Genomic DNA, 27,978 nt, shown 5'->3' with positions numbered 1-27,978 from the left:
TGCCTTGCCCCATTCAGCTGTTGTAGGGTTTTTGGGGTCTAGCACCAAACAAAAGCAGGAGCACAACCCCCTCACACCATGGATGTTCCTCCAAGCCCCCAGCCCATGAGCTCAGGGATGCTCGTGGCCTTCCCCAAACCAGCTCCCACCGCATCCAACTCAGGACATCCAGCTCTCCCTCAGCACCCCTAGAGAGATTCCCTATCTTCTCCTACCATTCCCTGGCCTGGTGGTGCACCGGCCAGCTAGGCTGTGGGCCCAGTCCCTCAGGGTCCACTCTCACCTGATGTTCTCAGTGGGTGCCTTGCCGTGCTTCTTGATGGCAGAGCACTCATTTTTGTGGTTCAGCCAGGCATCTCTCTGGCAGGTCCGGTCACAATAGTAAGCAAACTTGCACTGGCCACAACGGTGGAGCCTCTCCTGCCGTTTGAAGCAGGTGTGGCAGATGACGTGTGTCAGGCTGGAAGGACAGAAAGACACGTAAGCTCATGCCTCAATGATAGAATCACAGAATCGTAGAATCACTGAAGTTGGAAAAGACCTCTAAGATCACTGAGTCCAGCTCCAACCCATCCCCACCATGCCCACAAACCATGTCCCTCAGTGCCACATCTCCATGGTTCTTGAACAACTCCAGAGACAGTGACTCCACCACCTCCCTGGGCAGCCTGTTCCAATGCACTACCACTCTTTCAGAGAATAAATGTTTTCTAATATCCAACCTGAACCTCCCCTGGTACTACTTGAGGCCATTACCTCTCATCCTATCACTGTTACCTGGAAGAAGAGGCGAACCTCTGCTGCATCACAACCTCCTTTCAGGGAATTGTAGAGAGCAATAAGGTCTCCCTGAGCCTCCTCTTCTCCAGACTGAACCATCCCAGCTCCCTCAGCTGCTCCCCGTAAGACTTGTGCTTCAGACCCCTCACAGCTTCATTGCCTTTCTATGGACACACATCCTTCTTGTAGTGAGGGGCCCAAAACAGAACAAAACTGGAGATGTGGCCTTACCAGGGCCATGTACAGAGGGACAATCACTTCCCTGCTCTGGCTGGCTATACTTTCTGATACAAACCAGTATGTCATTGGCCTTCTTGGCCACCTGGGTACACTGCCAGCTCACGTTCAGCTGGCTGTCAGCCAGCACTCCCAGATAGTTCTCCTTCACACAGCCTTCCAGCCACTCTGCCCCAAGCCAGTAGCATTGCATGGGGTTGTTGTGACCAAAGGACAGGACCCAGCACTTGGTCTTTTTGAACCTCATACAACTGGCCTCAGCCCAGTGATCCAGCCTATCCAGGTCCCTCTGTAGGGCCTTGCTACCCTCAGGCAGATTGACACTTCCTCCAAACTTGGTGTCATGTGCAAACTTACTGAGGGTGATGGGTCAACTCCATCAAGCAAGGGTCCTTCCAGCTTTCTGTCTGTGGGCTCCTCCTACACAGTGTGATGGAACCTCAGACATTTTGGGAGGATGGACAAATGCCTCACCTAGCTCAATCTTCATGCACTTGCCTGATGCTGTTGCTTCCCTATTTGGCTACGCCAAAGAGACAAATATTTTGTTTAAAGGAGGAAAGCAATAAAGCATTCCCCAGCTCTCAGCGCTCTTTTCTGCAGCTTGTCTGCTCCTCCTCAGCGCCACTACTGTTAATAGTACTTTCAGTCTGGTTTTGTTTTCTGTCTGGCCCTTGCTGAGCAGAAAGCAGACATCTAATGAGTCTGTCACTCAGTAGAATAAGAACAATGTGAAGGCAGTGAGCCAGACTGAGTGCTTCACCTGCTTGCAAAGTTGCCAAATTTGGCTGAATTTAAACCCCTCCAGAGGGGTTCTGAATAGGTCCTGGCACAAAAAAAAAAAAAAAAAAAAAAAAAGGAGCAGCAACCACCACAACACCTGGCAGACTTTGGATAAAATGGGTGAGAGGGATGAGCATGGATCTGTGTTGGTCCTAGCTGCTATCTCAAGCTTTCTTTAGGCACAGGCGTACTGTGGGGATAAAAATACACATCAGAAATGCTCTGACTGTGAGCAGACCAGAGGTGTACCACAGTAAGGAGGACTGATGGATGGAGGTGGTTATGTAGGAGAACTCTGCATTTGTGCTGCTTGAAACCAAATTATTTTCCTATGAATTAAAAAGCAACTTTGTTTGACACTTCTTTCTGCCACCGGACCTGAACTGTAGCTATTTGGGCAGCACTGCACTTGGTATTGTGTTGGAAATGACATAAGAAAGCCAAGAAAATGGCCTCCTTCAAGGTAGATCTCCTCATCATAAAGTCTCTTATATGTCTTCTCCTCCCTTCATCAGTCACAGCACGTCTCTTGGCTGTCTAACACCAGGAGACACCAGGCTGGGTGGCTTTGGGGCTCTCCTAGTCCCAGGGATTCCAGAAGGGTGCTTAGGATGGACGAAGGGCTGAGGAACCCACTCAGCCAGCCCAAAGCACAACTGCCAGGGGTTGAGTGGATTTTCATTGCCCCAGGGACAGAGAAGCAACAACAAACAGTTGAAGACAGAAGAAAGCTGAACTCAGAAGTGTTCATGGAGCACTAGCTGGGATAGGACATGGGGCAGACTGACTGTAATACCAAGTTTGGGGAGCAGCATTTGTGTTTATGAATACCGTAAGATTTTATTAATAAATCCAAGAGGATTTTCATATTCAAAGGGCAATATGATGCTGAGCTGAGAATACTGATGATTTAGTGCTTGTCCCAGAATATGGCACCCATGGGGGTGCCATTAAACAGCAAAGTACCAAGGGCAGTGCCTGGTGTGGGGATGTGCTCTGCTCTGTTTAGTCTGGTGTTAGCTTTAGCACTGTGCTCTTTAGGCCACTTAAAGCTGCCCTGCAGACAGGCTACCAGTGCAAATTCCTCCTTCCAGTCTGAAAGTCTGACATGTCTCTGGTGGCAGCAGCAGTAAGTGCTGCTCACCGGCTATTCCTGCTCCTTGCTCTGTGGTTTATTGTGAGCTGGATGGGCACAGCACAGTGGAGAAACAGCTTTCAAAAGGAGCTGGGGGATTGGGGATTTCAAAACAGGATTTCCAAAAAGCATCCTACAAGTGCATATATGTAACTGAAACCAAGGGCGAGGAATATATCAGAGGATACTGATGAAGCCTAATTTGATATCCTCCGTCCAGGAGTGCCCAGGGTCTTGGACCAAGGGGAAATCTCCTCCATGTGCCCTGTCTCACATGTCCAGCCGCTTGCTCCTGTGACTCATCTCAATAGGAAGGAGGATTTTCCTTTGGGGATTTTCTCCTTGCTGTTCCAGCAGGCTTTTTTTCCCCAGCAGTTTGCTTCTCCAGGCAGCTGTATGCTTCTCTGCCTCCAGCCAGGCTCAGCAGCAAGAAGGAATTTAAATTCGTATTGCTTAGACACCGCTGTGCTTGGGGGAAGTTCTCCTCATTGCAGAAAGCTCACTAACCCAAGGGAATATTATCATTGCCCACAGTAAGGAAACAGGCATGAGGAAGGAAAAAATGAGTTGACAATCACAAGAGAAGACTGTGCCACAAGTAGGAATCACTCCCATAGTCACGGGACTGTCTTGCCTCTCCCCCCTACATAAATACACACATATATATATATAAACATGCGTGCATGTTTATTTCTATCCCAGTTAACTTAAAATACATTTTCATTCCTCTGGCACCCGTGCATGAGCTACTGAAACCACCCACCCTGTGTGTTGGCTCTTGCAGGATGGAGAGGGCTACTGATGTAAAGCAGGATAATTTGCAGCAGGCAACACCATGTGTAAAAATGAGGTTTGGAAAATGACAGCAAGCAGTGCTGGTGCAGGGAAGTGAGTCCAGTGAAAGGCAAACAGTCAGCATGGGGAAAGAGGGAGCACGTGTCCATAGAGGGGGATGCAGCCAGCTCTATTTAGTCAGATGAAATAGCTGGGAGGTGGTGAAAAATGCAATGCTGTGCTCTGTCAGCTGTCAAGTCAGGAGGGCAGAGAGGTGCAAGAGAGATTACATTCCTTGTAAGGCAAAGGAGAGACAGAGAGCTGATAAAACCCACATGGTTTTGTTGTGCAGGGAAGCACAGGGAGATATCTCGCACAGGGAATGGGGCACCCTCCTGTTGCTTGCCAGTTTTGAGAGCAGACTGAAGTGAATGGGCTGCTAAAGAAGTTCCCCTGCACAGAGGAATAAGAGGCTGGGGGTGAATACAGTGCAGCAGAAGTCCAGTCCTGAAGCAGGAGTTCATCTCCCCAACCCCCCCAAGAATGAAAAAAATACCAGAATACTGGCTCACAGTAATCTGAGTAGGATGGCAGGTATAAAGAATACCTTGTTTCTCATAAAACTCTCATGGGATCTTCTGTGTTCAGAAATGGTTTTAAAAAAAGAATGGATGTATTAATAACTTGACAGGCCTCAAAAGGCCTGGGCTCAGCTATTGGTGCTATAAAGAAAAATTGAGAGACACGAGCATTTGAGATCAATTGCCCAAATCTTCAATAAACGTCTCTCAAGCACTGTCTGACTGTAAGCCCTTAAATTGCCCAAGAGTCCTGAAAGCTCCTGTCCTGCCAGAGACCCAAATGCCCTGAATGGGGATGGTAAACTGGGCTCTCCCTTGGCCCCAGGAATGGACATAATGACAGGTTCTGTTACCTGTAGGTTTGCAGGTAGACAACACCAAAGACACCAAGGTCCACAGTCTCCCCTGCAATCCCCTCTGCAATAGTTAATGTCCTCCAAGGACATCGGGAGCAGCCTGAGGTTAAACCCAAGTCTTTCAGACTGTGGAAATCGTTGGTTTATATGAACTTTTCTGTCTTGCCTAGAAAGTGCCTAACACAACCCAATGTGGTTCCACACAGAGCTTCTTCTCCCCATAGGGATAGCAGCCTGTGGTCAGGGCACTGCGTGGCCAGGTAGCACTGAAGGTGTCTGGAGAGATGTGTGGATCCTGCCCAGGATTTCTGGAGGTTTGAACTCCTGAAGACTAAGCGTTCTGCTCCCTTACATGGGGACAATACAACTGCTTTCTGCTGTGTCAGTGTATACTGAGGTTTCTGGGGGGACCTCTGGCTACTCATCCACCACCTCAGTGTTGTTGTTCATGTGGTGAAAATGGTGAGTATGTATATATATTTTTTTCTTAATCCTGGTCAAAAGCAAGATCTTCATTAGAAATGTGATTTCTTCAGCCCACCTCTGCTTTGCCAGGTCAGGGATTTAGGACTGACCTGGAGGGCAGCTGCCACTGACTGACTCACTAAATGACTCTCTGAGGAGCCTCAGGTTTCCTTGGCCTCTCCTCCAAGTGTCAGCTGAGTTGGACTCTGAGGGGCTCATGAACTCTGCTGTTACGTGGTTGAGATGTACAACCACTACTAATCCTGGACATAGCTACTGTCACAAAAGCAATGATTCAATACGCCAGCCAACTAATGCAAGAGGTGACAGCACTGTCAGCTAAATCATGACTCCCACAGGCACAGCTCTCAGTGAAAGCAAAAGAAGCAAATACCTCTAGCGACTGCTTGGACTGGATTCAGATGGAATCAGATGTGTAGGACCTGCCAGGACAGAGGGCTGAGTACTGCCATAGGAAATACATTCACCTCATCTTTGAGACATGCACAACCTAAACATTTGCCAAACATTTCCCACCCAGCCCCCAGAGCACCTCATTCACTGATTTGAAAAGGCAAGCTGTACTGCAAAAGAATAGAGGAGGATTTCACTGAATATTTAATGGACATGGTAAAATGATCAAAAGCTATTTGAAGTGAGTTTATCCCATTCTGTACATGATAAATGTCACACACAGATGATATAAAGTACACCTAAGTCCACCTGCCTCATTTCTGTTCCTGTCCGGCTTGGCACCCCTCTTCTCAACAGCATACAGAAGATGATAGCAGAATAGCCTAAGAAGCAGGCAAACTCCACTTGGCTTTCAAAGCTTTCAGTGTAACCCTTCATTAAACAAAGCAGTGTAAGGAAATCCACCCACTCTTTCAGCAGCAGAATGAGAAAGGAGGTATTCAACAGTTGGCTTCTACTGGAGATACCTGTAATAGTGAATTATATGAGCAAGAATAGTTTCAGTTCTTTAAAAGTGGGGGTTGGAGCTCAGAACTTTTATCTTCACAATGCCAGGTATGACACACTGTAGTTTATCCAGTTTGAGTGAAGGATTTTTTTAGACCTGTTTTAGATTTTTTTCTTTTCAGTCTTTCATTAAAAGCTTTATCAGCCTCATTGTAAAGAGGTGTGGTTTCCTTTCAAAAAGCTGGATTTAATCCTAAGTTTTCCTTATGCTTTGAACAAATGAGATAGTAACAAAAGACCCTGGAAAATTTTAGACAATGCCAATACTATCACATCACCTCTCAGTTTTTATTGGTATCAGCTCAGAAGAAATACTTCCATGGTATTTTCAATGTTATATTATTATGGAAAAGTTTACATTTATTATATCCCCAGGTCATCCCAGTTACAACAGCAGAGCTCCCCACATTTTGCTTGGTAAATGTATTTGGGGCCCACTTCATACATCACTCATCAAGCAAATCTTCAAGCGATCTTAGCTTTCTACCACATGATACTGTTTGCTTTGACTACTCTCTTTCAAATCCTACTAGTTAAAGAGCAAGCCCATAAAGAGAAGGTTGACAGAAATGTATCAGGCTTCCCCGTGCCTGTGGGAAATGTAAACTCTTTCAAACTTGAGAGCTGACATACATGAGAAGGTCACATACTGTACATTGAGCCCAGGTGAAGGGAATGTCATCATCCTGAAGGTAGCTGTGAGGAAAGGAGACTTGAGATCTTCAAAGAGAAAGTGAAGAGGGAGGGAAGGATTAAACTTTAGTACATAAGCAGAGCACGACAGCAACCTTCAGTTAGAGGCAATGGCCAACCAGCCATGCACAGTGGCTTTGCAAATTGAAAAAAGATCCAACAGAGGCAAATAATTCCTTGAGAAAATCTATTTCCAACCTTTTGGGTCTATTTGAGGGGAAGAGAAGTTGATGCTGATGGGCGTTTTCTGAGCGCTATTTGAGCTGATTGCAGCAAGTTTGATTCAAGCACAGATCAGAGAGTCTGTCCACACACTCAAACAGCAAAACACAGGAGATCACACTGAGATCTGCCCCTGCTTTCAACCAGTATTCACCATCTCTCCCAACAGGTGGTTCTAGTTCAGGTAGAAGCAATGGGCTTGATGCATTAGTCAACGCCAGGAAACCACAGTGTCAAGAAACATGCTAGCTTTGATATGAGCTGGCTGATGTCTTTAGGAACCTCCTTTAGCTTCTCTTTGAGTTTCCTGTACTATCGGATCGGAGGTCTCTGGCACCATGTAAAAGCTGCTGCTCTGGTGACCTTCACAGAGTTGAAGAGTACACTTCCCCATTAGCCTTAGTGACTTCAGTGACATTCAGGGGTTTGTTTCCTGAGTGGGATACAGCCTATGTGTTTAGACACCTTTTCTGTGCCCTGGGTTAACTAGAGCTCCAGTCAAAACACCCAGTATGGCCTGGAAAGCAGTTCAGCTCACCATGGTGGTGTAGGCCTTCCACGTGCATTATTGAGCTCCATTGACAGTAATTGGCACTTAAGGCTGGATTCACTTGCCTGGACATAGGAGCCTCGTGTTATTTTAAGCTCTGCAGGGACTCTCATCTGCCCTGTAATGCTGTTCCAGAGGAGGCCTGATTCTCATAAATCCCAGTTTGTACCTGTCAGCCCTAAGAGGATGTCTCAGACAACCTGGGGCCATCTCAAATGGCACTAAGCTCTGATAGCAACTGAATCGTGCCCTTAGCTTTCTACAGACATTTAAATCAGAACTTAGCTTTGGGCATCCTAATTTGCAAGCTAAGTCCCAAAGTGAATTGCTAGACAAGGCATCACATCACTCTGTAGGTGGATCCACTTAAACAGACTGGCCTTATTTGCTCAGAGTATAATGACTGGTTACAGAGTTTTTTAAAAGAATGTATTTTTTCCTTTTGTTGGCAAAAGAAAATTTTCAACACCTCCTCAAACTCATTCTCCTAATGGCAGGCATTCATACAGTGCAATTGGTGACAGCCTCAGGTCAAAACTGCTCCTGCAATTTCTTGCATCAATTTGTAATTCTACAGTTTACAGCAGGTGGCTTTCCCACTGTGTTGCAGAGTAGGGCCTCTACATAACTTAAGACCAAGTGTAATTTATCCACACTTTCTGCTGGGAGGTACTGTATTTAATACTTTCTGTTCAACAGGTCAAATTGTCACCAGCTTTTCTGGGCCTCCAGCATTTCTTCAGCACCTCCCGTCAAATCTCAGCTTCATACCTGTGTACAAACACAAGCTGCTTTCCACCCTATGGTATGGCAACACGAAGAAAACAGTGCTGTACCTCTGAAGAGCTGCTCCCAAGAATCTGTAAAAGATGCTTTCACTTTGCCTGCTGTTCCCACAACACATGTAGTCACACGGAAGATCACAGTGTGGTCATTATGGAATTATGGCCATCCATACAAAGCACAAATGTAACTTTGTTTTCAACAGTACAGCCAGGTGCAGGTTTTCAGGGGTTCAGCATCCACACTGTGACCAGACTTCTCATAGAACTGAGCTCCTAAAATGGTTGCAAGGTACAGACCAAATTTTCAAATTACTCTGCACTCTTGTGCTTCCATGGTAGCTTTAATAAAGAAAGCTGAGCTCTGTGAAAAATCTGATCATCTGTTTGGTAGAACCTGAGCTGAAAAATTAAAGCCACCAGTTACTCGTATTTGAATTCCCTTTCCATAACTCACATACTTACTGCTTTCAGCAAGAGACTAAGATGCTGAGTACTAGAAGGATCCAGGCTATCCTTCAATAGCAGTCGACTCAATGGGAGTTACATGCAGCGGAATACCCTTGGACTGTGGTAGAAGGTACCTTCAAAACAGAGCCCTGTGAGTGTGTGAAAAACATCAGAGCAGTTTTCACAAGAAGAATGCATGTTTCCATTCTATCTCAGGCCAGGATAACCCCTGCTGGGCACTAACTAGCAGGCATTTAGCTGGCAACGTATGCTTCAGAGATTTTGGGAATGCTTTTCACCACTGACACATATAAAGTACTTTGGGGTGAAATATGCCACAGGAGAGTAAGAGTCCACTACTATTGCACAGAGCATGAAGAAGCAGCAGAGAGATAAGAATGACTGAACCCGTTCCCATCCTCTGCAGTCACAGAGATGTGTTTACTTAACCACCTTGCTGCTCTGGGAGTTAAGTAAACACAGCCTGGGGAGGGAGGGAAGCACAGATCTCCCCACCCAATGCTTCTTGGAAATCTACAACTACTGCAGCCTGGACTGCTCTCCTGTAGACATGATGCTCACAACATTTGGTGTAGAAGAAGAAAAGTCAACCAGCAATCAGAAGGTTAAATGTTTTCAATGCTTGAATTAGTATTTTTAATAAGAGAGTGTATGAGAGAAGTCATTACCCATAGGAACTTCTGAATAAAACATAGAATCACAGCAAGATTCCAGCAAGTGACACAAGTGAAACTAAAGGATGAGAGCTCATGTCACGGAGAGGTGGTTTTGTTACTAACCATTATAATTGGATGCAAGGTTAAGAATTCAAGAACTTAGCATTAAAAAAAAAAAAAAAAGACTATTTAAATTGTGAGCTCTTATGATGATCTTAAAATAAAATTTAAAAACAGTTTCACTGTTGCTATTGTATAGACTCACAAATACTTTCACTCACTGGTCACATAAGGGCAAGGAAAAAGTGAATGAAAGGCAGAAAAAGTCTTATTCCTTGCTCTGTCCATTTATTCTCAATTCTCTGCTGTTGCCAGATCACATAGGAGCACAAATCAGCTTCAGTCACAGCACTTAACTGAAAGGATGAGCAGCATTAAAACAAACATGAACTCTGCTTGAATCTTAGACTTCGTTAGCAGAACTGATTCAATCAGAGAAAGCTCAGCTAGTGGAATCACCCTCTGCCCTATTTAGTTCACTAAAGCTACTGGCAGCTTGGGGCAAAATTCAGTTTCAGGACTGGTGCCTTTGAGGAATGCTCACAAATTTCCTAAGCCCAGAATGTCAGCTGACATCTAGCTGTTCGGTTAAAATGTTTGGGACAAATTCTATTCTCAGATACTGCATTATAAGGCTGAACAAATCCCATTTATATCAGAGGCTTTAGTCTAGGTTTATTCCACAGGAGATTAACATAGAAATTGGTTCTTCGTGTCTTTTAGCTTTCAGGCTATTTAAGTGAATTTTCCACTGATATGAAGGGCAGAAGTAGGCACCCATGGGCTGCTCTGGCAGCATGCACTGCTCAAGTGTTGTTCATCCTTGAAATAAGCAGCAGTAAAGAAAAAGGCATCTGCACCAAAATTCAGTTTCTGGCTATATCAGTATGAACAGAAAATTCAAACTGCTCTTGTCTAAGAGTGAAAGTAGAAACTCGACTTCTGTTAACTTAGCTAGTTATAAACATAAAATTTGTTAAGGAGAAATAACACCACTTGCAGATCTTCCAGTTTGAAGACAGCTGCCTGTGGAGCTACACGTACAGCTGGGTGGTGGCACACGTGAGCAAAGCACAGTGTAACTCACTGTTATCACACATTATACGTTGGAGACTTCAGCAAAGTCTGTCTCAGACTGCTCTCACTGAATTACACTTCTGCAACTCAGTGGAATGTAGCATGGGTCCAGTTTGTGAGGCACTGAACACACATAACTTTCACTGCATTTGGTAAAAGTGAGCAGCATTGAGCACCTTGCAAGTTGACATCCAGGAAACAGATTGTGCCATATTTAAAGTGAAAAAGCAGATCTGAGCCCTGGGAAGGATATCGCTGTAATGTGGAAGTGCATTAGTACAGAAGTGTTTCTGACTTCCCTTTGCACCCTCTCTGATGCTGTCCAGACACTTTCAAGCTTTCACCCGCCCAGCCAGATGAAATTTTGCATTGAGACGACGCTTGAACTCTGTTTTACGAGTCCTTTTCTCTTACCTATCAAAAACCACAGCAGCGTAGGCTGGCTCCGCAAAGATGACATCTCCAGGCAAGAATTCCTTCTGTGCTTTCAAGCCCCTGCCTTTGCCTTCAGTCGTGAACACTTCAACTGACTCCATTGCCCCTCTGGTCATTCCCAGGTATCTTGCAGCGAGCCAAATCTTCCGTCACTCCTGTCAACTTTGCCTTGCCACAAGACCACGTTTATAAAAGGGCTGGCCTACCCCCACCCCCAGCTGCACCGTATCACATAGGAGGGAGAGGGGGTGGGAGCACGAAAGGCAGGAGGAGATCTTCCATGCACTATTGCCGATCTACACAGGGCTGGGTCTTCTGTTTCTTAGGAAACCCCCTCCAAAAACCACGTTTGGAATTGTTTCTCCCAGCCACAAGCAGTTGTGTATGTTAGGACTCAGACTAATTTATACTCTCCCATTGGAGAGGGAATGTATTCTCTTTGCAAGGGTATTTTTAGCAACCACATGCTTCTGTCTCTCAGGAAGCAACAGCTGAGACAGAGGGATGGGGAGTGCTGGTATGCATATTTCTGACCCCTTCCACTGTCATCTGGCTTTTTCCAGAAATTAAACAATGCTGCTTTATTTTTACCCTCTAAGAGATGGACAGTGTGTTTAGAGGCAGGGAGAGCAATGAAACACGTGCCCTGCAATCCTCTGCCTCCTCCATCGCCAGTGGAGCCTGGAAAAGGAGCGTCACTTCCCAAACACCAGCAGCGAGTGCACAGGGCAGCGTGGAAGGAGCTGGAAGGGCAGCAGTGGTTTGGCACGGGCTGTGGAAACAAGAAGGACATCTTAGATATTAGCACAATTTTGGATGCATTAAACTCTTGGAAATGACAAAACATTTGAGGGCTCTTCCCACCTCCAGCGTTCAGCCCTGGAAGAGATGAGGAAATTTGCCCCACTCTAGTGTAAAAGGAGGATGTAGCAGAGAGAACCCAGTCCCTTGCTTTGCCCTCTCTCCCCAGCAGCCAGTGCATGTGCAAAGGAAGGCTTCCACATACAGCAGTGAACCTCACTATAGAAATTGAGCCCAACTTAGATTTTCATTTAGCTTCTATGTTTTTTCCTCTAATAGCATTCTGTGGGGCTGGTTCTCAGTCATCTCAACCTCCCACTGCTAGGAAATCTGATTCTATTTCCTCCTAGATCTCTATGCACCATACAAATGTCATTGTTTGCAAACCTCTCCTCACACCTCCTTGCTGTACAGAAAAACTGAATGAATTAATAGGGAAAGTGAGGTGCAGAGAGGTAAGGAGGATAACTCCTGTGCATCACTTGACTGTAAAATAAATGCTTCGCCTAGCCAAGGCTGTGGAAAGTGTTGTTGTCCACTTCAAGGCAGTCTCAGATCTGCTCTGTGTCTTTGAAAAGCTTCTGGCAAATTTCCTTTCCTGCAAATGAAGTACCACACTTCAGTTCAAATATCCTGTGCTATAGCTTGCCTGAGTGTGCCAAGCACAAACAATATCAATCCAGAGCTTTATAAATCAGGGTGATCCAGGTGTTCATGTGATTATTAGCAATGTTTCCTTATAACCACATGACTCCACTCCCACTGAGGCTGACAGAGCTGGCGCAGAGCCGCCAGCACAAACCTCCTCATATTTGTGCAGTGTATAGAAGTCATTAGGGGCAATCAGCCACTGCAAGCAATTTGACTTTTAATTGCAGCAGTCTTTTGGTGTAACATCCAGATCCTCAGTGTCAGTGAGCCACTGCTTCATACTCAGTTGTGTGCTAAGATATGGTGGTAAAAGTTAAAGTAGGGTGGTAAAAACTGTGAACCCAAATAAAAAAATCGTCTGGAGAGGGCCATCGTCAGAGGGTGGGTGATGGGGAGCCCTGCTGAAACACCTGTTGGGTGACTCCCCCTTCAACCCTTTGGAACTAGGACATTTCAAAGCCTGCTGGAGAGCACATTTTGGGGGGGTGAGGAAAGCCGACCACGGAGACTGAGGCGACCGAAGATGCACGGAGCATTGGGAGGCGGTGTGGGGCGGTCTGGGCGGGGCGCAGGGCGGGGCGCGGGCTGCTGGGCGGGCTGCGCGCCCTGAGGGGAGGCGGAAGGCGGGACGGGCCCTGCGGGGGTTTAACCGATCCGTCCAGCCCTCAGGATGAAGCCGCGCTGGGTTGGGCCGTGGGAGGAGTCCGTCGAGATGTACTGGCACTCAGGGCTCAATTACAGGCGGCCCTGGCCCGTAAGGAGGCTCCGAGGGCGGCGGCCCCGAGGGCGAGGTGAGCGGCGGCGGCACGGTTCGGGTGAGCGCAACCGCCGCCTCAGGGGCTGCAGCTGAGGGTGCGAAGCTCCGTGTGGAAAAGGCGAGGCTCTGAGCCCCGCTGTGACCCGCAGGGCCCCCGTGTGGAGGCTCCCGCACATGTTGGGGGTGTTCCTCAGTGTGTTACCCCCTTATATAGTTCATTTCCAGCCTCAAATCTCTGCCTTGTGTGAGCTAGATGTGTAAAATACCCCTCTCTCGAACTCCTGCTGGAGAAGTGACTGTTTCGTGTCCTCCCTGCAATACACATGCACTGCCATCGTGGCCCAGGCGGTGGAAGTGGCAGGAATGGGCTAGTGCCAATCCCTGTGTGAAATGGTTTTGTGTGATGCCCGTAGTGAAAAGTAATGAGAATTTGACCTCAAAGCAGAAATTAATGAGCAAAGTGCAGTGAGAGATTTGTTTGTGCTCCAGGTGTGTAAGGAGCAGGTAAGATACCTAACAAGTCCAAAGTGATTCTGAGCCCTTAAAAGATGGCCTTATGTTCAGTCTGTCAGAAAGTTTCTTCTAGCTTCATAAGCCAACATCATGCATCTGGGAGAGCAAGCTGACCAACAAGTTGCTGTCGTACACCAGATCTGTAACACAAAGCTCTGAAAATCAGTCTCACAGTTGGAAAGTTCCTATCACTTCTCAGTTCCACGTCCTCTCCTTCCCCAGATAATCTCTCCTGTGAGATGATGTCCTGCTAAAGATCTAGCAAGTGGGATGTAAACATTGCTGAGCTTCCAGGAACACCAAATCATTCATAATGGATATAAAATATTTGTGTTTTGAAAGGCTTCGGTTTATGCTTTGTAAGCACTGACTGTTCAGTTCATAGAATTGTTTGAGTTAGGAGGGGCCCTTGAAGTCATCTAGTCCAAATCCCCTGCAATGAACAGGAACACCTACAGCTCCATCAGGTGCTCAGTTCCCATCCAGCCTGACCTTGGATGTCTCCAACGATGGGGCATCCACCACCTCTCCGAGCAACCTGTGCCAGTGCCTCACAACCCTTACCGTAAAAAACCTTTTCCCCACATCCAGTCTAAATCTTCTCTCTTCTAGTTTGAAATAATCTCCCCTTGTCCTGCCACAACAGACCCCGCTAAAGAGTCTGTCCCCTTCTTTCTTATAGCCCCTCCCACTTTAGATACTGAAAAAGAACCACGCATAACAATGCATAAACATGGCCTTTTGTGAAATATTTGAAACATCCATTAACAGCAGAATTCCCCATTGTCAGTTAAATTTAGCAATACTCTGTTGAACAGAAATAACTCCAGAGGAATTAATCACTCTTAGCTGTTAAATACTGACAGCTATTTTAAGCAGCCGGCTTTTTTGGGGGAAAAAACCAGCACAAGTATGTATACTCAAAGGAACATAGTTGGGACAAGTTATGAACACACTCTTGTTATGGTTAGATTTAAATTCATTTTTTCACTTATCCTTTTTGAGCTGAGTTGTCATGTTCCTGAACTTCAGAATGTTTTGAGCCAGATGCAGCAAGAATCACTGGCTATATGGTTGTCACTTCACACCTGTCCCAAACAGAGCTATAGAGTGGACATTACTGAAAATTTCTGGTTTGATAGCTTGCTAGGGGAAAGAGGATGAGTATCCTTTTCTTAAATACAAAACTAGAAATAATTTTTGGCCTTGGAAATTTTCTGTGGCAAAATTTTTTGCTAATTTCTTTGCATACGCATATGCTTTTTATACATATATATATATATTTGGGGAGGAACGGGGGAGGTGGCTTTATTTAAAGGGTTTCTTTTGGCTCAGTGGCAAGAAGGTGAAAGCACTCGATACCTCTAAGTGTGTAGTTAATCTGTAGTTTACAACCATGCTTTTTTGAGACTCAGTATGTAGCACATGCTCATACTGTAATTACTGATTTTCCTGTCTCCCTCTTCAAATCTTCATTCTCTGCATACAGGAGGGGGGAAAGGGAATTGGGTACCAATTCACATGTCATGTTTCTCAACTCGGTGAGGAAACTAACAGCTTATCCTGCAGTTAATTAATCTACTGCTGATATTACTTTAAAAGGAACCAGCCTCCCCACATAGGCTTCAATCAGCTTTCTGTTGTGCCCAATTAACATGTTGATTGCCTTTCAACAAGTGCAGCTGGATTTAAATATGCCCACGAAAATTTTTAAAAATAATAGTAACATAAATACATTTTCTGAAATCCTAAGTTTTGCTGTTGTTGTTTTTTTGAGGCATCAGCTCACTTTTACTGCAGTAAGTTGCAAACTCTGTTCTAAAAGCAGAATGGCTGATTTCAGCCTGCTTCAGCTGTGCTGATCTGGCTCTGCTAGGTGTGTTGGGACACAGGAAGCAGAGGTGATGGACTGAGAGAGAGGGGGGTAGTGGGAACAGGGGGCTGTGGGCCAACAGGGAGAAAAAGGAAGAGAAGCAAGGAACTGGGTTGGAAGAAGTGGGTGCTTTCAATTTATTTGTCGCGACTGATGTAATTCCATCTTAATGCTTTCAAACAGTTTCTGTTTCCTCCACAGCACTGCCTAAGGGAGCCAGCAAAATATCTTGTTCCTGCTCACCCTGGGCAAAAGGGTGAGCGTTCTGTTTTCTATCAGTTGTAAGCCCCTCTTGTTGTATGTCAGGGCAGGTCATGGGTCTCTCCAGCACTAAAAGCTGGTTAGCAACTGCTCTGATTTTACTTTTGCAGTGTTTGGGCAATGCTGTACTTAACCCTTGTTTGAATGGTGTAGTTGTATGCTCCATAGCGCTGTGCTTGTGTGCAGGCTGAGGCACGTGTCCTAGTCAGCTTTGTGGTAGAGTATGGCATTTGAAGATGCCTGTAAATGTTTTTAAGTTATTTTGTTATACTATTCTATGGAAAAAAAATCACTACGGTATAGTTTGGGTGATGAAGCTAGTTTCTGAAATGTGCCAGCTGTTCAGTTTTTCAGCATTCATTTTCAAAGAACAGAGTCCAGTTTGATATTTGTTTGCTTTACAATCCCTTAAGCTTTGGCAAGGGAAAAGATAATAATGCAAGTACTTGAGAAAATTAAAATGTAGTGCTACTGTATTGTTAAGCGGACAAATGCCTTTCACCCAGCTGCAGAAATGGAAATCCATCTGGTTCAGCTTCCTGTTCTCATCCAGGAATTCAGTTCTGTAATTCCACACTTCAGTGGGTTTGAAGAGGGTTTTAAAGTCTGTTACATTTGTCTACCCTTCCTGAGTTGGATGTCTGTGGATATCTGCCCCAGTTTATTTCCAAGGTTGCTTTATGACTTCCACTGCACAGCAACCGCGTCTGCCTGCTGTACTATGGCCAAAAGGAACTGGATTTCAGCGATGCTGTCTGCTTCCAGTTTTGTTCAGCTGCTACTCTGAGCGTTCAAGCTTCTGTTCATCTTTCATACTGTTATTTAGGAGGAGTGTGGCCACCTAATGACAAGCAGTAGAGTTTGCAGCCAAATAAAGTTACTGCTGGAGAGCTGAGATGTGAAAATGGACTGTGTGCAGGCTCCTGCCCTTCCTGCTTGCAGAGTACAGCGAGGCAGCGTAGTGCACATGATTTGAATTCAGTTATTTTGTGGCTGGGACAGGCTGCAGCATTCACTGTCAGGTACTGGCCTGAGATTGATGGGTGGTAGCTTGGTAAGATGCACTGACCCCACTGCTTGTGGCTATGCCTTGGGGAGAATAACATGCGTCAGTAGTCATCTGTGGACAAGTTGTAATTGTTGAACTTGAGTCCATCTATTTCTCATTAAAATGCTATGTTTGCTGTTGGCACTTGAGGGCAGAATTTGGCTATGTCATCTTCTGAGCTTAAAATCTTGAATTTGAAATTTCATATCTTTGCCTTTAGGGATTTCTCTAGCCTGTACTCTTTCTTTACTACGTTATTCTGCTCTCAGTCTTCTGGGTCCTTAAGAATGGGGAAAGAAAAATTAATAGCAGGCAGAGGCTTGTCTGTATTCAGCAGTGCTTAGCACCTCATTCAGGAGCCTGGGAAGGGGATGGTTCTTCAGATATTTGTGGAGGTTCTGTGTACATACAGGAACCTTCAGGCTGCCTGGTAAGGAATCTAGACCTGAAACAGACTGAGATTCCTGGTGTGATGGTACAGTTATTAATATTAAAGGTTTGAGAGGCCTGGCTAAGAAGTTTATCCTAACTGAAAGAACATTCCTTTCAACTCAAAGCCAGCAGTCTGACTTTGTTAACACTGGAATGATTTTTTTCTCACTTTTATTTATTTTTTTTACTCTGAAACAGGATGTAAGCCAGGTCTGTGCCATCACACAGAAGAAAACAAGGGAACAGAGAGAGCACTGCTGAATGTCTTCTCTCCATGATCACAATTTATGATGATTCTGTCTGATGTGTCTTAAATTGTACTTGCATTATTACATGGAGTTCCTGTATTCTGTGACAATATGCACTAAAACTGGAATGTAGCCCTCTAGCCTCAGCCCTTCTGGTCTGCTACCGTTGTGTAAATGACACACCCTGAAGACTGGAAATCTCAAAGCTAATCATTCTAATCTGCCACATCAGACCTTGTGTCTTCTAGTGCCATCGTTAGCTGGTGTTAACGTCTCTAAGCACCACTGAAGTTTAACCTCTGCCACCCAGGGCCAGCCCTTGCCATCCTGCTGTGAGGTGACACTGAGAACGTGGCCACTTCATACTAAAGAGAGGTGCCAGCCTGGTCAGTGGGAATTCTGAGCCTAGAAGCCAGAGAAAATTCTTACATTGCTCTGTGCTGACCTGGAAGTCATCTACCAACCTACCAGTTGACTTTATTGTGTAGCACGACGGTTAATATACATGTATATAATCTTATGTCTTATTTCTAAAGCATTCTTATCCCTATCTTTTTATTAAGGAGCAGTCCCTCCATGACAAGCAGTAGCTGGTCTGCTTTGCAGTGAACCATCTTTTTAATGATACAGAAGTACTGGTCTGAATAGTTCTGAACTGATGATAGCAGTAGCATTATTTAAAACTTTTTGAGGCATAGAAATGACAGGGTCAAAATGGCAGTCCTGCAAGGCTTCTGCTTGAATCTCTGACAAGTTTCTTATAGCGTGGTTGTGAACTGCAAGGTAAGCTGGTTTTGAAGTTTCTCTCAGTTGCCAGGAAAGCTGTATCTGAAAGCTGAAGACCTCAAGTACATCTTACTATTCATAGAAGTAGCTGTGCACAGACAGTGGTAGCATAAATCTCCCTGTGCTCTATCATTTTTTTTTTGCGTGTCACAAATGGTCTTGAAGCACACTGAAAAGGAGAAGGGGCAGACTTGTTCTTAACCCTTCCCTGGAAGTGAGCAGCGTGATTTAGTGAAGGGGACTGTTGATGTGTGTAGTCTGCACTGGGAAGGGTACTGCAGCCACCCAGGTTGCACTGAAGGTCATCTACAACTTGGAGCCTGGTCAGGATTTAAGTGGGAATTACACTGGTTTATTCCTGAATTTGCCTCCATGCAAATTCATCTCCAAATCTGGGGGATGAAAAGATTGAGCGCTGCCCTGCCAAAAAAGACATAGGGGTACTGGTGGGTGGGAGGCAGCAGTGTGCCCTCGCAGCCCAGAAATCAAACTGTATGCTGGGCTGCATCAAAAGCAGCATGGCCAGCAGGTTGAGGGAGGTGATCCTGCCCCTCTGCTCTGTGCTGGTGAGACCTCACCTGGAGTACTGCGTCCAGATGTGGAGTCCTCAGTACAGGAGAGACACAGGCCTGTTGGAGTGTGTCCAGAGGAGGGCCACAAAATGATCCAAGGGATGCAACACCTCCTCTACATGGACAAGCTGAGAGAGCTGGGGCTGTTCAGCCTGGAGAAGAGATGGCTGCGAGGTGACCTGAGAGCGGCCTGTCAGTATCTAAAGAGGAGCTACAGGAAAGGAGCAGAGAGACTCTATGGCAGGATCTGTTGTGGTAGAGCAAGAGGAAGTGGTTTGAAGCTCAAAGAGGGTAGATTTAGGTTGGATATAAGGAAAAAGTCTTTTACAGTGAGGGTGGTGAGGCACTGGCACAGGTTCCCCAGAGACATGGTTGATGCCCCATTCCTGGAGGCTTTCAAGGCCAGGGTGGATCAGGCCCTGGGCAGCCTGATCTAGCTGTGGTGTCCCTGTTCATTGCAGGGGAGTTGGACTAGATGGCCTTTAAAAGTCCTTTCCAGCTCTAAGGATTATATGATTCTATGCAGTTCACTGTAAGACTGAAGAGGAATGCAAAATGCAAGGCAAATACGTTTGATTGAAAGTCAGCTATCACTACAGAGAATAACAATATGTTTATATGTCCTGACTTTCATATGGTTTGAGGCTGAAGTTGTGAGATCATGGGTTTTATGGCAATTCATGCATTTCAGGTGCAAGATAAGCTTTCAACTAATGCCAGGAACCAAGTCACTGGGTTTTCTTGTGCGGACCAAATCCTGTTATTGTGTCCAACTTTCTCTCCTGTGCTTGAAGGGGCTAAGCTATATAAATCAGTTACAATAGAATATTGAATATGGCTGGATGACTCGCACTACAGAAAACAGCTTTCAAGGAGTACTTGTCTGGCCATTGTAACTGCTGAAAAGAAAGTTTTTATTAGGAAATGCATTCTTATATCAAGGACCAACAGTAAACCATGCCCAGACAGTGGCATTTCAGTACTCATTGTAGCAGTTTTTCTCCATATAACTAAGAGAAATAAATGGGTGTATGGGACACAGGTACAACCTTTGCAAGCCTCTGAGACCTCTTGGCCTTCCTCATGCACTGAGCTGCTCCCTGACTTTCTTTACATCTCTTCTTTAAAATGTATTCTCATATTTGAGTGTATGACCTAGTCTAAAATGCTTCCTATATTTTAAGCCATTAGTCTATTAAATCTGATAGTATGACTGGAAAACTCAATCAGGAAGCTCTGTCTTCCTTCATTTTGAGGTACCTGAAGTCCAAATACACATACAGCAATATTCTTTCAGTCCATGAGACCAATACCTCTGTGTGTAGGAAGGTATAGGTGGCTTTACAGCATCGCTCTGAAGCTACAACAAGGCACGGTGTGATCCAGTGGATGAGCATTGGTTCCCTCATTTTCTGTGTGTGAATATTCAAGTGGTCAATACTTTGTGTAAGCAAAGACATGCACATGTATCTTGTCCTGTCTCCTGACTGGTTTTTGTTGTTTTGTTTTTTTTCAGGATATTCAGATGACATATTAGATGAGGCAACAAGGCACTACCTGTTCACTGATGCTTTCTGTAGGGTTTGCTGGGCAGTGCTGCCGTTTGAATCCCAAAGGATGTCACACTATGAGGTAGACTGGAAGGGAGGATTTCTCCTAGCAAGCACTGGGGCTTTGGTTTGAGGTTTCTGTATGGTGTTAGAAAAGGCTGCTTAAAGCCTTTAATAGTGTTCCCTAGGCTTAGACATTAGCCAGACTCGAAGGTTGTGAATGATGTGTGTTCAGTGGAAGCGAAGGGCAATCACCTGCATGTTGCAGGACAGTTATAGAAGGAACTGGGCAGGTTCAGGCCTGGCTGTATATGGGATGGAAGCAGATTTGCACCATGTGACCCGGGACATAAGTGTGGCATGGAGCAATGCTAACTATAGAGGGTAGGGGTCATGCCCCCTGACTCTTTACCCGGCGATATATGTGTGCTGCTATGTCTGCCAGTGTCTTCACAAGGCAAGTTGTATGAATCATGCTGAAGGCATTTCTTGGAACAAGTGTGTGCTTTGGGACAGTGCTATAGACATAGGAAAGTGAGCTTTATTTTGAAACTTAATCTTGAAGGTTTGTAGGCACAGACATTTCTTCTTCTTGCTGAAGTTAAAATGTCAGTTGCTCTCAGGAGTCTTTTTTGCTATTCTCATTAGTTAGTATTCAGGTGTAATACTTCCTTACTTTGATTTATGTTAAGCAGCACTTGTACTGTCAGAACTCAGAGTTCAGACCCTCAGTTGGAATTTCTGTTTCTAGGATCCAAATCCAGTTGAGGATAACAGCTGCAATTGCAATGGTGAAATCAGATAACTTCAGGATGAATTGTATACAGAAATAAGACTTTTTTTTCCCCAGTTTTGCTTGTGTTGTCTAGTCAAGTATGATAGCACCTCTTTCCCTTAGGAAATCTTGACAATATTACCAATGCTGCTTCTCAGAATCCTTAACAGACACTTGGAAAGCATCAGGTTAGATTAGAGAAGACAACTCAGTTGTGTGGCTTTGTGGGTTACCTGTGTGTAGTGTGACATGTGGGTAAGTACATTATAAGTGCAAGAGATGGAAGGTTATGTGTTGAGAGAGCATCTAAGAATGAAAAAATAATCACAGGTGAAGGAGATTTGCTTAACACCCAGTTTTAGATACGTGGACTACTGAATCCTCAGCCCTTCATCTTCTCTATACAAATGCTGTTTGGCAAGTGTTGAAAGCAGTTTTAGATGAATAAAATTCCCGTTGCTGGATATACCACTGCTTGGCCCCTTATTAATGAAACAGGAATAATTCTAGTTTCTTCTCAGGGCAGAAAGCATGCTCGGAACGTTTATCTTTATGTCCAAAGGCATAGTAGGGAGGATGAGAGAATGAGGCATGACAAAAAGAAGGAAATAATGGATTGTACCAATTTTCAGGTGACTATTCTTCTTCATGGCTAACTGAAGTATTTTCTTGTCCTTCAGTGAATGCTTGTATAACTGAGCTTGCCTTTGCTTAATTTCAGATGGACGGAACGAGAATAGTAGAGGAAAAATACTGTAATCTCTGCAACATTATTTTAATTTCCCCAGTTGTTGCATCGTCTCACCTCCAGGGGAAGATCCATGCTAAAAAGCTGAGGCAGTTAGCAGAAAAGAGAGCCCTGGTGGAAGCACAGAGCATGCAGCCTGTTCCTGGTAAGAACTAAATTTGCATTGCACGTATTTTCCTGTCACTCTCTGCAACAAATAGAAAGAGGTGTTGGCATACAGACATGCAAGTGTATGCCTTTCTGTTCTGCCACAATCACAGAGCTGTCATATGGTAACTCCTTAGGTGAATAAAAGATAGTAACTACCCTGTACAACTCTGAAGCCAGGGAAACTTGCCTTCAAATTCCTTATCTTTCTAACTAAAGACAAGTATTTCTGATTATTAATGAAAATGTTTACTGTTGCTGTGAATATTAACTGTGGTCCAAACTCAGTTTGATAAATTAGCATATTTAATTAAAAAAAAAAATTAGTCCACAAGCAACAGTGATCTGGTGTTAGTGCTGTGCAAGTTAGTGAACTTTGTTTCACGATGGAGCTTTGCAATGTGTTCTGAATCACCCTCTGCAGGGTAAAGCTTTCTTCTTGGACCTTAGAATGACCAGCTATTAAACACATAGATATTAATACAGGTATCTAATGGTGAGTTTTCAGTTCCTTCAGAAACTGAAACACCTTCGTCATCTTCGAAAGCAAGCTTGGATCTGAGCTACTGCAGGCTCTGCTGTGTTCCCTTCAATAATCCACTCTCAGCCCAGGAGCATTATGTTGGTAAGAAACACGGAAGAAATGTAGCACGGAAGAAGGTAATGGAGGAGCTGGGAGTCAAACCTGTCCCTAGAGAATCCACAACAAATGGTAAGCAGAACGTGAGCAAGTGAGGACAGTTTGAGTGTTCAAGGGCTGCTGTGATTTGTGCAAGGAAATGTCAGCCTTCTCCTTCGCTACAGAACAAGTTCACTTCTTCCTTCCTGTTTAGTTTGCCATCCTCAAGTTCTTTGCTGCTGACAATTTTAGATGGGAAAATACTTCCTATTGACTTTGAGACCCTAATCCAGTTATCACCGGAGTCAAATCAAAGAGATGATAAAAATAGCTCCATTCCTTAACTCCAAGGCCAGGGTCAAATCATTCTTAAGATCTTTATTCACCTTGCTTTTAAAGACCTTCTGTGCTAGAAACACCACAACAACCTCCACTGAGATCATTTCCCAAGAATTCCTGAACTTTACACTCTCGATCTTAAAACCTTTAACTGACACTGAAATTAATGCCCTGTGCCTACAGTGTCTCTCTTCACTCTGCGCAGAACAAGAAGCAGACATAAGAATTGAATCATTTTTTCCTTTTTGTTACGTTCTTTCAATAATTGAAAACTGGCATGCCTTCCCTTAATCTTTTGTTCACCAAACAGATTGTTGTGATTATTTCAGTCTTGCCATGTAAGGAAATTTGTTTCCTAAATGATGATTATTCTCAAGCCTTCCATCAGACCCACTCCAACAGCTCTGCATCTTCCTGTGCTGGGGCCACCAGGCCTGGACTCCAAACTCCAGATGGTACCTTACAATGGCCACCCCTCTTTCGATGTAGCCCAGGATGCTGTTGGGCTTCCAGGCTGCATGTGCACACTACTGGCTCATGTCCAGCTTTTTGTCCACCAGGCAAAAAAAAAAAAAAAAAAAGCAATCTATTTTGTTCAATGCAACAGCCCGCTGGAATCTGTGCTGCATTTTGCTAATGAGTGAAGCTCTTGGATTTGCATTGGGGAAAACAACACTTGCTATTTTCTTAATTTGTTTAATGCATTTAAATCTGTAGTGACACAGCTTCACAGCTTGTAGGAGAGGAGAACATGACAAACTAGAAGACACAAGGTATTTCTCATCGAACCTTAACTTAGATTTGTCTGACTCTGTATGGCATATTCATAATGTAGTGCACGACTATTTCCTCAACATCTTCTTGTCACAGTTGAATGAATGGTTCGTGGTCATCTGAGCAGTTAACATTTAAACTGCTCTTGCCTGAAATAAATCTGGGCTGACTGGAGTGGACTGGTGCCTGTAGGTGCTCACTTTGGGTTAGGTATTTGCAATAGTATTTAATTTTTCAGTGCAGTTCATTCCTGTCAGCACTTGGTAGCAGCTCAGTAGAATTGCCTTGGATCATTTCAGTCATCAGAGATACCCCTTGTAAACGTCTAAAGAATGGTTACACTGCAGCAGTAGGGCTCCATTTATAAATACTGTTGAAGTGTAAAATTGAGTTACATTGCAGCAGAGACTTTGTATCTCTTACAGAGCCGGTTTTGGGAACACTGTGTTAGGACTCCTGCATGGGGAGCGACTGCGATGTGCTTTGGATTTTGCCTTTCATTTGTATTCTTTCTAACCTACAGATTCCTTCTTCTCTGCGATTGGGTTTGGCCGTTATGCATGCCCTGTTTGCAATGTTGTCCTTACAACTATACACGAGTACCAGTCCCACGTGCAAGGAAAAAAGCACAGAATCAGGTGAGTCAGTAAGTCTTTTGTTACTCTGTAGCATATACTTTCAAGTTCCTGTGAAAGACTTTGCTTCTTCATTAGCCCTGCTGCGTGCTGCTGTAGGACTTTGATAAGTTACTGTTTTTTATCTTTTTTTTTTTTTTAATTTGATTCTGTTTAGTTTTACTGCCTTTAAGAGTGACTGTCTGTTTAAATGTCCCCCTTATGACTGATGTTCTCTCTTGGAGTTGCCACAATTGCATCTTCAATGGCAGCCCATGGGCTGCACATTCTAGAAGTTGTGATTTTCCCACATACTTTGTTATCCCCAAATATTTGCTTCTTTGGAAACAGTAGCACCTATTTTGGCACAGTGTATTCTGTGCTTAGCCAGTCTTTTAGGAAATGGTCTCAACTTTATGATTCCTATTGGCAGCAAATAAGGCTCTAATCCTGAAAAGTGCAGGTCTCCATAGACTGTGTCACCTTAAGGGTTCATCAGCCTGCATCTTATGTTTGGTGAAAGATGTTGCTTGGGATAGGTGATAGCTCTGAATTTCCCTTTAACTTAAAAAAGGGACTGTAGCTTGTGATAACTGTGGAATGGATATTGTACACCTTTAATCACTACCTTTTTGAGATTGCTCTTCAGTTAGGCCACATATCAAAATTACTTTCGTATTAGACATGGCTGGGGAGACATTTTATGTGAAGGTGCCATAATAATATAACCACAGTAATGTGACTGAATGTATTCCCTGTAACTTCAGCTGATTTTTGCAGGTAAGTTCTTGTGTTAGAGGTTTCATGTAGGTACACAGAGCAGCACACTTGGAATATGTTCTTTCTTGTAGCTCTGGAAATAGTTTTATCATGCATGTCTTTCTGCCTTCCTGACTTTAACTCAACAGATCCTAAGCAAATCGATCAATATTAATAATTGCTTTTTCTATCCAGTTTATGCAGAGCAAGAAAGATTCACAGTCTCACAAAGAGTTCAAAGAAAACTTACTACTCCTTTCAAGGTCAGAAAGCTACAGGGCTCGAGGAAAGAATGGATTTGGAAATAGCAGAAGAGTTCCAAGATAGAAACCTTGGTGAGGTTATACCTTCAGCCTTTAAGTGTGAGCAAAACCAGCATTCCAGCCTTTTCTCAGAAACCCAGACACCTACAAATACTGGGAAAAAGAGATCACCAAGTTGCTCATCAGCTTGTGGGTGTGCACTAGAAAACACACTGAACTGTCAGCATAACACAGCGCACTGTACAGAAGGGCAAGCATCTGGGGTGGCTGCCATCAGAGATGAGAGCTTTGGTCTGTCAGCTGTAGAATCTAAAGAGTATTGCAAACTTGTGCTTGCTGAAACTTTTAGCATCTCCTACGGAGAAGAACAGAACCTCCAGATAAAATATACTGAGGAGAAAAAATACATTAGTGAAGAGTTGAAGTGTAAGAAAGAAGGCTCGGAACTGAAAAGAAAGGAAGATAGTGAAGGTGCAGATTTGGAGAAAGAAAGAGAGAAACGAAAGCGAATTAAACTTGACATAGGCTTATTAAATGAGAAGAAATCAAGGCCTTATAAAGATGAAAGGCGTAAGAAAAAACCTGCTAAGAAAGGGAGCAGAAAGCGCACAAAGAACAAAAAGATGCCCCAGATAAAGGTCAAGGCAGAAAATGAGCTACTTTAGGGTGAATCTGTCTTTAGATGCTGATGAGGGTTTTGCTTAGCTTCAAGAGCCTGATCCTATTTGCAGATTATCTTAACCATTCTGTACCATACTATGGCTGTTGTATTTTTTTTTTTCTGGTTTAATTTTTGTTGTTTAAGCAACGTTTTGTTCCAAACTGGAAGTGAGAAAAAGTCTGTCTTCTGAAAATGCTTGGTAGTAGGCGTGCATCAGTTTTAATTACGTTACATGTACAACAGTCATTGCAGTGATGTGAGCTTGAAAGTCTGAAGGCTCTTCTGGAACATACCTCAAACAAGGGTCAGTAGCTTACAGAATACTCATCAAAACGTGTAGCTTTATTTTCCTAATGTTAATGGTGCCTACTATGGAGGTTTCTTTTTTTTTCTTCTAGGAAAGTATCTAAGCTTGGTAAGATATGTAAGGGCATTACAGTGTTGCCAGGCAAAGTCGCATCTGTAACCATTCCACTGACTGCTTTTAAAGGAGAACGTGGAAGGCTTTGATTCCAGAATAAAGCTAGATTTGTGACTCAAACAATGCTCTGAAGAACCAGCAACGCTTTGTTTGAAATAATGTCCCCAGACCTTCCTTCATAATATAGAATTGCATTATTGGGGCACGTGAACTGCTGTCCTCCGTATGTTCTACATCTTTAACAACAATGTCACAAGACACCGTTTAGTAACACTCAGTGCCTTCAGGTTGCAGAAAAGCTTTTCCTTAGCCTTGATGTGGGATCTGAAAGCCATTATGTTTTCTAGTTGTGCCGCTGGGTAGTCTGTTTGTAGAGGCACCTGTGTCAGCTGCTGCTTTCAGCAGCTCTGCCCAACTGAAACTTTTTGTTGTGGGTTGTTGTAGTGTGGGATGGAGTAGAGACCAAGACCCTCAAGCCTTGAATTGTCTGGTTTGTTTTTGTCTTGCATGAAGAAGTTGTTTCAAAAGCCTTGAGAATAATGTAGTGTGGGCTTTTTGTGTTGCTTGTTTTTTAAGAATTTGTTTTGTGGTTGGTTGCAACCTTGGATTTGGGTTTCTGTGTTATAAAGTTATAAATCTGAGTGGTCAAGTAAGGCCGTGATGTGGTATTCTGCATATAGAAAAGAAGAAGCTTTGTTGAAGGGAAATAAGTGCCAGCTGACTTGCTTTTCAAATAAGACTTGCAGTCTTGGAAGTCAGGAGGAGATTAGCAGCTCTGAAAGTTTGGCAAAAGCACAGTCTGGGAGTTTTTTTTCTACCAGTGATCATTTCCAGTTCTGTATGTGAACTCCATACAGACCTGCCCTACCAGAAGAAAGCACAAGCTCCTCTAAATGTAACCCCAAAAATTATTGGCATCAAAGACGATGATAAGATCCTGAAAGAAATACAGTTGCCATATTTTGATGAAACAGTGATTCATCTATGATGTAAATGCTGCAAACAATCTGCAAGCAGATTCTCATCTAGCAGAAGCACACAGAAATACAGCGCTAATTTAGATAAGCGATGTTCATTTTTCTGCAGTTGTGGTTATTGTTATGTGTTTCCTCATTGTCTTGTTCTTAGCCTTTAACATTAGTGATGATAGTTATTGCCAAGCCTAGATGTTTTAAAATACTAGGCAGATAGGTTGAGGGCTTTATTTGCCCTTGATTGTAAATGTCTTTTCTTTGTCCACTTCTTAGTAGCAAGTCTTACATTGTCTTGTACTGAAAGCTAATTCTGTTCATCTGTTCTTCTCATTAAACCTATCTGTTCTGATTTGA

At 44.0% G+C, this 27,978-nt stretch overlaps 2 protein-coding genes across 9 annotated transcripts in view; one reads left to right on the top strand and one right to left on the bottom strand.

The window, feature by feature from the left end:
• The window catches only part of SMYD1 (SET and MYND domain containing 1), a 24,883-nt gene extending 11,816 nt beyond the window's left edge, over nucleotides 1-13,067 (bottom strand). Inside the window, exons 1-3 of one of the 2 annotated variants that reach the window (XM_021396288.1) lie at nucleotides 12,901-13,067; nucleotides 11,018-11,810; nucleotides 284-460 (exon numbers count right to left, since the gene is read on the bottom strand). In XM_021396288.1, coding sequence (XP_021251963.1) covers nucleotides 284-460; nucleotides 11,018-11,154 — 314 coding nt within the window. In that variant the 5' untranslated portion in view covers nucleotides 11,155-11,810; nucleotides 12,901-13,067. Of the gene's footprint in view, nucleotides 1-283; nucleotides 461-11,017 lie in introns of both variants that reach the window. The other variant, XM_021396289.1, reaches the window with a different exon arrangement.
• Nucleotides 13,059-27,978, top strand: LOC110398543 (zinc finger matrin-type protein 1-like). 7 transcript variants are annotated; one of them, XM_021396283.1, is made up of 8 exons: nucleotides 15,543-15,755; nucleotides 15,835-15,889; nucleotides 20,497-20,612; nucleotides 21,827-21,937; nucleotides 22,027-22,198; nucleotides 22,709-22,912; nucleotides 24,456-24,570; nucleotides 25,501-27,978. In XM_021396283.1, exons 3-8 carry the CDS (start codon nucleotides 20,598-20,600, stop codon nucleotides 26,231-26,233), a joined length of 1,350 nt encoding a protein of 449 aa, XP_021251958.1. In that variant the 5' UTR covers nucleotides 15,543-15,755; nucleotides 15,835-15,889; nucleotides 20,497-20,597; the 3' UTR covers nucleotides 26,234-27,978. The 7 variants fall into 7 exon arrangements, with proteins under 7 accessions (XP_021251956.1, XP_021251955.1, XP_021251962.1 ...); XM_021396281.1 differs by lacking the exons at nucleotides 15,543-15,755; nucleotides 15,835-15,889 and adding an exon at nucleotides 13,059-13,281; XM_021396280.1 differs by lacking the exons at nucleotides 15,543-15,755; nucleotides 15,835-15,889 and adding an exon at nucleotides 13,059-13,305.

The sequence above is a fragment of the Numida meleagris genome, chromosome 4 (genome assembly GCF_002078875.1).
Source record: "Numida meleagris isolate 19003 breed g44 Domestic line chromosome 4, NumMel1.0, whole genome shotgun sequence".
Classification (NCBI taxonomy): domain Eukaryota; kingdom Metazoa; phylum Chordata; class Aves; order Galliformes; family Numididae; genus Numida; species Numida meleagris.
Note: the sequence above shows the minus strand (reverse complement) of the source record. Positions and strands in the feature narration are given on the sequence as shown.

Bases quoted from the DNA above. Each gene is read 5' to 3' on its own strand.
- LOC110398543 (XM_021396280.1), top strand. From the start codon at position 13,161: ATGAAGCCGCGCTGGGTTGGGCCGTGGGAGGAGTCCGTCGAGATGTAC. The intron at 20,613-21,826 runs GTAGACTGGAAG...GTTTCTTCTCAG, and splicing joins AAAGGATGTCACACTATGAG to GGCAGAAAGCATGCTCGGAA. The intron at 24,571-25,500 runs GTGAGTCAGTAA...TTTTCTATCCAG, and splicing joins GGAAAAAAGCACAGAATCAG to TTTATGCAGAGCAAGAAAGA.